The sequence below is a fragment of the Silurus meridionalis genome, chromosome 15, assembly GCF_014805685.1.
Source record: "Silurus meridionalis isolate SWU-2019-XX chromosome 15, ASM1480568v1, whole genome shotgun sequence".
NCBI lineage: Eukaryota > Metazoa > Chordata > Actinopteri > Siluriformes > Siluridae > Silurus > Silurus meridionalis.
In genome coordinates, this window is record NC_060898.1 from 13,389,334 (window position 1) to 13,403,529 (window position 14,196).

General features: G+C 40.8%; 1 protein-coding gene across 1 annotated transcript in view; it reads right to left on the bottom strand.

Moving 5' to 3' along the window:
• Positions 1-14,196, bottom strand: part of si:dkey-112m2.1 (transmembrane protein 132D) — a 155,762-nt gene that overhangs the window by 18,327 nt on the left and 123,239 nt on the right. Inside the window, 1 exon segment of the mRNA XM_046868278.1 lies at positions 895-1,038. Within this exon segment, the coding sequence (XP_046724234.1) occupies positions 895-1,038 (144 nt within the window).

Consider the following 14,196-nt stretch of genomic DNA (forward strand, 5'->3'; position numbering starts at 1 on the left):
ACAGTACATTAGTAACTGTGGAATTGGCAACTTGCATATTTGAAAAGGCTCCATCGATGCTAAATGTTACATACAGGTTTTAAAGCAACAAACGCTTCCAAACAGAAAACGTCTTTTTCAGGGAAGGCCTTGCATATTTGGGCCCAAAGTGTTGTTGACGCAGCACGAGTTCCTGAAAGGGAAATTGTTCTTGTAGAACAAGGTGATTTTAAGGCATGTATTCAATGTAAACTGTTGTGCTGAGTTGTTGCATGCACATTATTACATGATATATTGCATGATATTATCAAAGAATATGCAAAGTCATACCAAGTTCTTGATTTTTGAGGCCTAGAAATGTTAAAATGAACAAATAACAGAATGGGCATTATAGGTCAGGTCTAAAATGTAATCTAATGATCCTAAACATTTGTTATCTCACATTTACATGATTATTAATCAGATTAAATTTTTTGTAGAATTCTGCATGATGTGCTACACAAAAACACTATTACCAGAGCAGGCCATTGAATTACAATAACTTGCTCATATGACATCAACACAATAGTAAATAAATCTTGCTACACAATAGCTTTTGGGGCTTCATAAAACAATATAATTGTCTAATAGTAAAACTAATTTTAAACATTGGCTGGCTTAGTAAATACAGTTACTTCACTAGCAGCATACTGTAACCTCAGACAGTTAAAGATGCAGCAATAATGCTAACATTAGCTATGCAGTTGAATCACTAATCACAACCTACAACATAGTTCTGTATTTCCGTTACTGATTAGCATAGATTTAGCATAATATTTGCAAAATATTAAGTTGTGTACTGTAATATGCTGCACCCCTTTTTGATACAGATCTCAGTGTCAAAATATGATCACACTTCCTTGGCATTGCACTCACCTTAACAACGCTGTCGTCCGTCGATCGACACTCCACAGACTCTGTCACATCCGTCACAGCTCCATCTGTTGCCACGGTGACCACTTTGATGGGCATGGCGGCAGTCCTGCCGGTGAGCACGGCCGTGTTCAGAATCTCTGTCTCCTGTGCACAGAGATCAGAACAATCACAGGACAGTTATTTCTTCATTATTCATAACTAGTTATCATTCTGCCAGCTCCAACATAGAGCACGTTTATCTGATTATATCTGTGAGGCACATCATTCAATTAGCATCATCAGCTGGATAGATTTTTCAAAGCCAAGCCCACATGATCTCAGAGCCTCAGACTGGGCCAACCGGGAAGTTTATACCAGTTGTGCCATTTATTACTATTCTCTTGAGCTAAAAAAATAAAATAAATGTGTGTATTCATATTAAGCACACATCATGTGATATAACAGACCAACATTAGGAAAACTAGCCAGTTATCGAAATACAGTACCATGTTAATGATAATTAGGTTGTAACTTTTTCAGAGTATTACTGACTAGCCAAGTTGACTAGAATACTAGATAATGCTTTGCTGACAATATAATAAAACTAGTAGCCTAGTATGCTAGCAATGCAAATTATTTGGCTTGATTTTAACTGTGCTTAATCCCAGTATTTGTGTTTGGTAGAAAGCAAGATAAAATCAAAATATTTGACTTAAACATTTTAATTAGGCCTGGTAAACTTAGAACACGAAAACACTATCATATTACCAATGACCATAAGAATGTCTGAAAGAAAAGGATAACATATTTGATAGCTCTAAAATAAAAAAATTAATTATAAAATAGATTGGGATCCAATAATTTTATAGGATATTAGCTACAGTATGTTAATAACCTAATTTACTCGGTTGTTTGTTTACACCAGCTATGTAGATTATATCTGGCTCTGCCTGCATTCTGTTATGGATTAATTATTTATTTATGAAACACTTTATTGTTGTAATTCTGAGGTCAGAAGGTGTTGACAGTCTTGCAGCTGCAAATCATAGGTTTGAAATAAAGAACTTGTTTTAATGCAGTACATTATCGCTCGTAACAGCTCATTCAATGAGACTTGGAGAAACTCCACATAAGCACATTAAAAATGTGTAAAAGGTTTCTGTTGTTTATTTAACATTTAACATTGAGGAGTCTCCGGTATCAGCACATTAAAACAGTCTGAGGTAAAGCTGTATAAAGAATTTTTTGATGTTTGAAGAAAAAACACGCAAACCATACTTTTTAAAGTCTTTAACTTTAAGACAGATCAAGAGAGAGGCACAAATAATAATAATAATACTAATAATAATATTTATAATAATAATATGGTTGTCAGGGCTCCACCAGCTTCGCCTAGTCTCGGCGCCCCGTCCATCGTACTAACTATCCACACCTGAACCTCGTTCACGAGGCCTACTTAAGGACCTTGGTCCCACTATTGGGTTGTCCGTTATTGCACATTGTGCTAAGAGAACTCTTGAACTCTGTCTCATCGTGTGGACCGAGCCTCTTTTCAAGCGCACCATGGATATCGCCTTCACGCTTCGGCATCCGTCTCAGATTCTCAGAGTTCTGGCCCCGCTTTTGCTTAGCGGTGTTCCAGGACATGGTGCTCACAAGTCAAGATGGTCAAGATGGCGCCAGTGAGGTCGGCTGCCATCACGACTGCTCCGGCTATGGTTTTTCTTTTTTTGTTTATTTTATACTTTTATTTAATTAGTTACAGTTTCATCTACACAATATGGACATCATTAGATATGACAGAGACACTCTTATTTCTATTAGTATACAATGCACTCACCTTCCGCCGTTCTTAAACCTGAACCCATGATGGCTGAGCGAGATCCTGAGGGAGAACAAAGGACACAACCCGTATCGGCGTGCGTGAGGGAAACAAGCCAGCATCAGGAACAGGCTGAGGGCACGCGCACACCGCGCTCCCTTACCTAGTATCCTGTTAGCCAACGTCCAGTCACTGAAGAACAAGCTCGACGACCTCAGGGCAAGGGTCAAGTTCCAGAGGGACAGTTGGGAATGCAACCTTCTCTGCTTGACCGAGACATGGCTGAACCCAGCGGTACCGGACCATGCCATCCAGCCAGCCAAGTTTTTCTTGGTTTACCACATGGACAGAACACTGGAGTCGGGAAAGTCAAGAGGAGGTGGAGTGTGTCTGATGGTGAACAACCACTGGTGCGACAGCACGAGCACTGTTCCTCTTTCATGCTCCTGCACACCAAACCTGGAACTACTGACCATCAAATGTCAGCCCTTCTATCTACCTTGGGAATTCAGCTCAGTCATAGTCAGTGCCGTTTATATTCCACCTCAAGCGGACACAAACACTGCAGTATGGGACTTACACGAGACACTAACTCTTCACCAAATACAGCATCGGGACGCTGCGCTCATTTTGGTCGGAGATTTTCAAGCGTTCATCAGCACATCACCTGCCCCACCAGGGGCGAAAGGACACTGGACCACTGTTACACAACACTAAAGAACAGCTACAAGGCACAATCACGTCCACGTCCTTCCTCATGCCTGTTTACAAGCAAAGGCTGAAACAGGAAGCTCCGAGTTCAGAGGGAGGTTGTGCGCTGGACTGACCAATCGGTGGCCGCTCTGCAGGGCGCTTTGGATGACGCAGACTGGGACATGTTCAGGCGCAGCTCTGATGACGTCAACAGGTTTACGGAAGCGGTTGTGGGATTCATCGGGAAACTAGCGGATGATACGGTGCAGAAAAACACTATCAGAACATTTCCCAACCAGAAGCCGTGGGTGGAAAAAACCATCCACGACGCTCTGAGATCCGCTGCCTACAACATGGGGCTCGCCACCGGGGACATGGAGAAGTACTAGGCTGCATCTTACAGTGTTCGCAGAGCAGTGAAGGATGCAAAGCGCCACTACGGGAGGAAACTAGAGTCACAGTTCCAACATGGTGGCTCTAGGAGCCTGTGGAAGGGACTAAGAACAATAACGGACTATAGAACACCATCTTCTAGAATAGTGAATGCGGACGCTTCTCTGGCAGACGAGCTAAACACCTTTTTACGCGCGTTTTGAGGCTGCAGCTAACCACGCTAGTGGCGCTAGCGGCACAACCAGCAAGCACGCCAAGAGAGCCAGAGAGGTAAACACGTTCACCATCTCGGAGCATGACGTGAGAAGGGCATTCAAGAGGGTGAATACCAGGAAGGCAGCAGGACCAGATGGCATCAGAGGTCGGGTTCTGAAAGCCTGCGCTGACCAGCTAGCACCAGTGTTCACTGAGATATTCAACCTCTCACTGGAACAATCTCTTGTCCCCTCATGTTTCAAACAGTCCACCATTGTTCCCTGTCCCGAAGAAACCCCAGCCCGCCTGCCTTAACGACTATCGCCCTGTAGCCCTGACCTCAGTAGTGATGAAGTGCTTCGAGAGACTGGTCAGAGACTTCATCACTGCCTCACTACCGGACACACTGGACCCACTACAGTTCGCGTACCGTCAGAACCGTTCTACTGAGGACGCCATTGCTCATCTCCTTCACACTACGATGAGCCACCTGGACCACAGAAATGGGAATTATACAAAGATGCTGTTTGTGGACTACAGTTTAGCATTTAACACCATAATTCCCTCCACACTCACCTCTAAGTTGGAGGTCCTGGGACTCAGCCTGCCGCTGTGTCAATGGATCTCTAACTTCCTGACAGATAGACCACAAGCCGTACGGGTGGGAAAACACACTTTATCCACCCTCACCCTCAGCACTGGAGCTCCCCAGGGTTGTGTTCTGAGCCCCCTGCTGTACTCACTGTACACGTATGACTGTGTGGCCACTTCCAACTCCACCACCATCATCAAGTTTGCTGATGACACCATTGTGGTGGGCCTGATCTCCAACAACCACGAGACAGCCTACCTACAGGATGTTAAAAACCTGGAGAGATGGTGCCAGGAGAACAAACTTCTCCTGAACGTCAGCAAGACTAAGGAGTTGATCGTGGACTTCAGCACAAAGCAGGAGCGGTCATACCAACCGCTAAACATCAGCGGGACCCCAGTGGAAAGAGTGGACAGTTTCCGGTACCTTGGTGTTCGCATCACACAGGACCTGTTTTGGTCCTGTCACACCAACACCCTGGTGAAGAAAGCCCGGCAGCGTCTGTACCATCTGAGATGCTTAAGGGATTTTAAACTACTCTCTCAGGTGCTAAAGACTTTCTACACCTGCACCATTGAGAGCGCTCTGATGGGTAGCATCACTTCCTGGTTCGGGAACAGCATCATGCAGGACAGGCGAGCCCTCCAGAGGGTGGTGCGTTTAGCTGAACGTACCATCCACACCGAGCTCCCTAACCTGCAGGACATTTACAGCACGCGGTGCCGGACCAGAGCCAGGAAAATTATGAAGGACCTTAGCCATCCCAATAATGGACTCTTTTCTCTGTTGCAGTCAGGGAGACGCTTCAGCTCCCTGAAAGCGAACACAGAGAGAATGAGGAGGACCTCCTCCCTGCAGGCCATTCGGAGTTTAAACCAGGAGACACCCAGGATCTAAAAACTGGCCCACTGTCTCCATCATCACACTTCTTCTCTGTACATATCTCACCTTTCGCACCACAACACTTTAAACTCTGGACTCGCACAGCACAGTGCACTTTATATTTTATACCATACCATACCGCACACGGACACTTTACACCACACCATTCCGCACACGGACACTTATGGACATTTTACACCACACCATACCGCACACGGACACTTTATGGACACTTTACACCACATCATACCGCACACGGACACTTTATGGACAATCTAAACCACCTTAAATTGTCTATTGTTTACTGTTTCACTGTTTACTGCCATAAGCATTTTTTGTATATACATCATTTTCTTTCATATATATATATATATATATATATATATATATATATATATATATATATATATATATATATATATAGTGAGGAAAATAAGTATTTAAACACCCTGCTATTTTGCAAGTTCTCCCACTTAGAAATCATGGAGGGTCTTGGAAATTGAGGGGCCTGATAGACAGGTGTTTAAATACTTATTTGCAGTTGTATCATACAAATAAATAGTTTAAAAATCATATATTGTGATTTCTGGATTTTTTTTTTTTTTAGATTATGTCTCTCACAGTGGACATGCACCTACGATGACAATTTCAGACCCTCCATGATTTCTAAGTGGGAGAACTTGCAAAATAGCAGGGTGTTCAAATGCTTATTTTCCTCACTTTATATATATATATATATATATATATATATATATATATATATATATATATATATATATATATATATATATATATATATATATTTATATCTTTACATATTCTTATATTTTATTTTATATAGTTTTTATACTTTATTTATCAGTCTTCTTTTTCTTTGTATTATTTTTCTCTCCATCCTATTCCCTCATGCCGGACCGTCGTAATAAGCATTTCACTGCATGACGTACCCTGTATATATGTGAATGTGACAAATAAAATTTGATTTGATTTGATTTGACAAGTGGACCTGGCAGAGGGTCTGGAGATGGGCTCATCCCTGCACAGTGATATCTCCCATGTCGCTCCAGTGGGGCGGCTTGGCAGGGGCAGCCCCAACTACAACCCAGCACTTTAATCAAAGGTTTTGGTTCTGCCAGACGTGTCTCAATGGGCCCTGCATACTGTAGACAGAGGCTATACGATTTAGTTTGGTTCACGCCCGGTTCAATGGGGTGTCCCCCACCCTGGTGGGGCTCAAGCAGGCTGTGGTCATGGAAAGTGGATACTCTCTTGAGGAAGGTGGCCATTGAGGTGGTCCCTTCATCAGCTGAAAAGTCTGGGTTCTACAGCCAGTACTTCATGGTTCTGGATCTACATCAGCTGAACCGCTCACTGTTGAGACTTAGGCTCAAAATGCTGACCCTGAAGCAGGCTGTGTCCCAAATCAGGTCCAAGGACTGGTTTGTCACAGTAGATCTGCATACTTTAATGTATCCATCCTTCCAGTTCCTGTGGTTTGCTTTTGAGGCCGAAGCTTACTAATACTGGGTCCTTCCATTTGGTCTTGCCCTCTCACCCCGCACCTTTACAAAGTGTGTGGATGCGGCACTGGTCCCGCTGAGGCTTTGGGGCATCCGCATTCTAAATTATATTGACGATTGGTTGATATTGGCTCAGAGCAGCTGGCTTCGAGATGTTGTTTTTGCCCACATGAAGGCACTGGGGTTAAGTATACTATTTAAGAATAGTATGGGATTCAACCTTTATATGGGCACAGTTGTCCCCTGCTTGTGTTGAATTCATCCTTGCGACCATCACGAGAGTGAGAGAGGGCCAGTCACTCACTGTAAAGCAGTTTCAAACACTGTGGCTGGTCCACCCCAATGACCTTTGTCAAGTTTTATAGCCTCCACCTCAGTGCCACTCCTGGCCCCTTTGTCCTTTGTCCTAGCTGTGCTCTGTGACGCAGCTTGAGTTCCTGAAGGGGAACAAATTTAGGTTACGTATGCAACCATGGTTCCCCGAGTAAACGAGACACTGCGTCTCCATGCCACACTGCCTGCATCCCTGCAGCACTTCCTTCCCTTTTCAGAAGTTAGCACTGGTTTAACCCATGTGCTTTTATGTCTTCCTGGTCGTGACGTCACCCCACCGGTGATGCCATGCTTTCCATTGGACTGATTACAAAAGTGTTTCAGAGTATGGACAACACAGAAGCGTTCCCAAAGCATTTCTGGCGCAGCAGTTCCCTCTGGGAGTTCCCTCATCACCTGAAAACATTCATCATACTGTACCACCATGTCACTCAGAACTTTGCTAGAAGAGCACCCAACGTCAGTGATTTATTATTTACTTATACCATGGTCTGTAGGAATATTAGTTTCTGACTGGGTGGAAGCTCAAACTGTTGAACCCACAGGTATTTGCAGTCAGCTTAATCAACTTTATAAATGTATGCTGCAAATAAACAATTGTTAGCAGAGTAACATACAGTCATATTTGTATACAGAGTAAGGCAGCTCTTGTAAATTATTTATCTTATTTAGAGAAAATGAATAATTTCTGCATGTTGTTTTAATTTCATGGTGAATATTGCAACTTTAAAAAATGACCAGATTCACATAATTGACTTGCAAGTGGTAGCTCAGTGGTGATTCTGTTCAAAACTTTGTGAGTTCAACCTCTATACAGCAAAAAATGGCAATGCTGGGCCCCTGAGAACCCTCAACTCAGTTGTATAAATAAAAATAATTTATGTCCCTCGTGCCAAATCCCATACATAAATTTGGCAAAATAGAGATGATAGCATTTTATATGAAAAATATAACCAATAATAATAATAACATTAGAAATTAAGATTAACAGCTTTATTATTAGTAGAGATATAGCACAGATGCATGTACAGTATACAGTAATTCACACAAAATCTCTCCATCTCTCTATCATTCATTCACACACACACACACACGCACACACACACACACACACACACACACACACTAATTCACTCATTCACTCATTCATTGAAATACATAAAATCTAATCATTGTACGATTTAAAGCCCAAATTAAGCCACAATTTGTATGATTTAGAGTCTCAACCTCTGCTTCAGGAGGTTATTAGCCTCTCTCTAATTTTCTATATGTCCTACTTTGAATTATTATTTTTTTATTTCTTCTTCAGAAAAAGAGATAGCATTATGTAATTTAAAATTGTGAATATTTCATGCCTTTAAATAGATATGAGCTCGTCCTAAGGACCCTTTTACCCATTTTTTGTAGTAATTTACACTTCAATGACGCTCCACAATCGGAAGGAGAGAATGAAGGGCTGCTGTTTTTTGGTAACAGACATTAAGTCCTTCATTGTATCCTATCTATACAATTTGCCTTAATTTCCAGGGGGAATTTGAATATATAATTTCCTTTGAATTCCAATTTATGTAAATAGCAGCAGCCTTGCCGTCTCAGCACTCAGAGCTCCGTGTTCAGCCGTAATGGCAAGACATTTTGACAAGGAGTTATCGCTTTGCGCTTGATTTGCTGTCAAAACATGAATTTATGGGGGAGCTGGAAAATGACACTGGGACATCGCCATCAAAGAAACACTGCTATTTAACCAATTTTCTTTCTTCATCAGCACTTCAACCCTTATTCTCCTCCCTTCAAATTAATTCAAATAATTCCACAGCGCTTTTCATAACACCCAGTGCTTTCAGATGTCTGTCAAAGTGCTCATTTATATTGTTAAAAAAGTGAATAAAGTGATTTTCAGTCAAGCCCAAAGATTAAAAGACAATTTGAAAAGAACATTGCCAAGACTTGTAAGAAAGTTATAAGGAAGTGACCTGAACCATTGAGCAGCTAGTAAAAGCAGCATGGATTCTTGGAAATTCTGCCCTGTTGATGCAAAAAAATTTTAACTGTAAAGATAATTAGTGGTTGTGTCAAATGGAACTTAATTAACATTAAACATAGGAAAGCTACCAGCTACTAACTTTAGATAACATCGGATATCAATGTTTATTGAGCTATCCCCAATATCTTTGTTACCATCCACTGTTTAAAATAAATGCTTTTATTTCATATCGAAATTCAGAAGTACTATGGTACAAAGTGCCCAAATTATTGTAACCAATACTGTGTAATAGCATTCATTATTTCAGCCGTTATGGTGCATCCCTGCTAAAAAGAAATTCTCCTTCCTCTGTGTGCTTATGCAAGATCACAGCACGAAGAGAGCAGGTAGCAAGGTCATCATTACCACCCTGAGAGTACAGGCAATCAGGCTTTCTCAAATACAAACTGATGTGATCTGATGTGACTGAACTGATGTGAGCTGCTCCCACTATTCAGGGACAGCTCTAAGCTTTCTAATATTAATTATCTCCTATGCTCCTTTTTTATTTGAATCAACTGACTAGAAGTTAGCAGGAAAAGCTGATATGCAACTTAGAGTGAAATAGTTAGCAATGTATTCCCTATTGTAACCTGGGACACTACACATGAGCATGCTTTAACTACAGTGGGTAAATGAGTATGCCATATACAGCAACAGTGGCACTAACCATCTGGTCTCAGGGCTGAAATTAAGTAAGATTTTCTATGTCAGTTGGATCCAGCAAAACAAAGCAATCAGCACCCCCAATTATCCATCATTTAATCCATGAATTTGAGTGTGCGCTATTCATGAATACTAGTTGTGGATGCAGGTTGGTGGTAGGTAAACCCCTACTGCTAGCTGATTATCGTTTATTGTAGCTGTTTTTTTAGTGTTGATATTTGGCACTGTTTTGCCAGGGGCACTGGCTTTGCAGCATCCTCAAATAGCTCCACACGAGCTTGAGAGCAAATAATCAATAAAAGACCATTCCACCTTCAGGCTCAGCTAAAGACAGGGGATGGTTTCAACAAGAGCGAATACAGGCTCACGCCAGGTCCACCGTTCAGTGCAAAATGCAATGGGCTCCTGCAGGGATCATGGCGGTCCATGCCAGGGGCATTCTCAGCTGCACTATTACTGAGCGATTGATCTCTTTCTTGGTGGGCCTCAAACAGCAACATTTGAAGCCATTTGCCTCACCGAGAAACCGATAGCAAAGTGCAAGCAGAGAGGAAATTGATCACTTATATCTCTAATAGCATGGAGCAATCGACAGGGACGTTTAACTCTGGTTGAGCACATCACAAGGACTGGCTCAGCTAAATTCTTCTTAGTGGCCACAGGGATAATAATGGTGCTCTGTAACAACTTCCACATCAAGTTGGGATTGGAGACTTTTCCTCTCCATAGTTTGGATAAATATTTACAGTAACCTTAAATCATCAGGTATCTTCACATTTTTTTACAAATCAAATTAACACAAAACTGAGAAAAAAAAATTCCTTAATATAGTCAATATAGAGGTCTGGAATTATTAGCCTTTTGGAGCAAAGGCTTTGGGAATATGGGTCATGATATAAGCCTCTCAAATTAATGGGTTCTGGAAACATACAGTATACCTGTGGCCTTGGGACTAATGTAATATACATGATCATAAATAAAGGGTTGCTCATATACAGTAAGACCTAAGGCAAATTGGGGCCTAAATATAGTGCTTTTAAGCATGAGCTCTTGTAAGACACCTCTTCAAATATTAGGCCCATTAAAATAGTATTCTGTTCATTTAGAACCCTGAAGATACAGGAAAATAACATTCATAAATTATGGCTCTTGGAACATTCGACATAGAGATAATATATGCCCTATTACATAGAGATCTTAAAAAACGGTACGTGGGAATGTGGTGCTTTGTAAAAATAGGTCTCAGAAAAATAGGTTTCATTGATATTGGGCCCAGGGAGAATAGGGCTCTGTCAATATAGGGCCTTGGGCACAAAGCATCAAAGAAAAATAGTGTCCTAGGATCATCAATCACAGGATACAGGATCATCAATATACAATCATGTGGATAGTATCAGGAAAACATACTGCTCTGGAAATATGGTGCTTTGTGTGCATAAGCCTCTAGAAAAAACCTCTGGAAATATTGGTCATCCCGGCGTTCTAAAAATATAATACACAGACAATAGAAAAATCTAGAAATATAGGGCTCTTGGTATATTGAGCAAAAAAACATATACAAAAAATATAATGTCCTGATAGGATACATGGATGGGAATATAGATCCTGAAAGTATAGTTGTTTTGTATAATATATGTAATATTGGAAACATCAAGTTCTGAAGAAGGTTAGACTTCTGAGTGGTTAGAGATATTGGGAATACAGAGAATAGAGAAATTACATGTGGTTCTGAAAATATAGGGTTCTGAGAATATGGCTGGAACAATATTCATAGGGGAATATTGGACTCAGTAAATACAAAACTTGAGAATACAGGACCATGATAAAACAGCATACTGATTTTATAGGATATTAGAATTGTTCGTATGTTTAAAAAGTGTACAAAAATAAGCACACATTTTACTTTTTTTGTGCACTTAATACTTAGACATCTTTAAAGCAAACTGCATTTTTTAGGGAAGTGTATATAATATCTTTAATAAACATTCAGAAACGCATTTGCCCAGAAGGATAATTCTATGAACTTCTTTATAAAGCTCTAAGTGAGCAATCCTATTGAATGTGTGTAATTTCGGATTTTTATAGTCTTTCATGGCTTCTCTCATTGCAAGGAAACATTTTCCTTCTGGCATGGTTTTTTTTTTTTTGCTGTAACCAGGGCTTGAAATTATTGGTTTGTTTCAACTGCTACTGTATTTCCAGATGTATGTTACTGTAAACTTATGGTATACCTGAAATCTAGACACAGAATGGTAATTATTTGTATACTCTTCTTGTCAAAAAAATAACCAAAGGCTTGGAGTTTAAAATTGCAGGTGGTATAAGACACCTTATGCAGCAGAACAACCAAAAATGTGTAATAGTTCCTGAGTAGAATTTCATAAACCTTCAGCATCTTAAAATGTTTTAATACCTCAGTATTTAAGTGTGTACTTTGATTATATGCATTTAATATGCATCAGTGTAAGTTTTCTTGTGAAATGCCCTGTTCACATTTGGCAATACATGCATTCTGGGTAATTGGATCAGTGGTTGGGGTAAGTAAATGTGTGAATGGGGTCAAGTGCGGGAGCTTGAAGACGTATTATGACCGATCCCTTAAACCACACACGAAGATGTGTATTTGTAGTGTGAACACGACTGCATCTTGATGAATCCCAGAGAGCAACAAAGGACCAGCTAATCAACTGTGTCATTGCCCTTGCTAGAAAAAAATGCAATCATTGGAAATCAAGCTGAACGGTACAGCACTTTGCCACTAGGCTCGTGGGTAAAAACTATGCTCTAACTGCATATCAAAGCAGCTGCTTTTTATGGTTTCATTTGTTGTTTCATTTCTCATTCATTTAAGTTTTTTTGGCAGGCCACACATTTATAACATGAAACACTCAGACCTATACAGGTACATAAGATGTGATTTGCGGGACATTTCCTCCTGAAAAAGCATTCGAAGCCTGGCATAATAAACAGGTGTGACAGCCTTTTTCCAGTGAAAACGATATAGGGAATCAGATCAAATGTGGTCACTGGAGAAGTGTGAATGGCTATGCGCCTCGGTTGTCTACTTGCGAACCAATTACCTAGGGTGCATGTTAATGGGAGGTGTGAATGAAGGCCAAAATGTCTGGTAAAATAATAGTCATTTAACTCATATGTGGCAGGTAGGCAGGATTTTTGAGGCTGTATGCACAACATGTGTAGTTAAAAGGTGATCTGCATATGGTGTTTATTCCATACTATTAAAAAAAAAAAAAAAAAAAAGATTTATCACTCATTCATTCATTCATGAATGTATTCATTCATTCATTCATTCATTTGTCTAAGTAGGAATCTCATGCTGGTGGAACTGATATCTCTGGGGAGCTTTTCACTCTATTCCACTGGACTTGAGATAGGAATATACTCTGCTGCAGTTTTTGCAGCTGCAATTCGATTTTTATTTGCCAAAGGCGGGGTGCATGTCTAAAACTTTTCTATATTCTGCATGCTTGTGTGAGAGGCTCTCGTGAACTCCCCTGATGAAATGCCACATTGCCAGAGTGGCGCCTCCCGGTGAGGGATAATGAATACACACACTATTTTAGATGAGTGTTAGAGTGATATGCTGGCGCACCAAGACCCAAGGGAAGAGATAGAGACAGGTACAGGCGGGGATAAGGAGTGAGACAGGGAGATGTGAGATGCTGGAGGTAATGAGGGAGCATGTGGAAAAGCCAATCGATCACCAGAGCTCCATAGCAGAGTGGAGGATGCTGGGCACGCCACATACAATAACCTTCTCCTGTCTGCATCTTAATCTCACAGAACCTGCACTAGCACATGCTTTTTTCTTCTACAGTCTGAAATCTGTCTCTATGTATATTTCTCTCTGCATCAGTGTGAGAATTACACCATGACATAAGGGGCTACTAAATCAAGTTCAATCACGTTTTGGCATTATTTAAGATAAAGTGTGCAGAAGTGTAGTAGTCTGACAAACCAGTATGACAAGACCTGCTAAAGCTCCTGTCAAAACATTTGTGTCATAATTAGTTTTGATGGTGCATTTAGCTATGAGTGCAATAAAGAATGTGATTTGTTAAGAAATTCTGAATTCTTTTATTTGCGTTTATAGTGTTTGGCAGTAGAGTGACTTACAGTAATTTCATTTATTAAAATTAGCATTCAAGTGCCCAGCAGTGGCAGCCTGGCAGTGATGAGACTG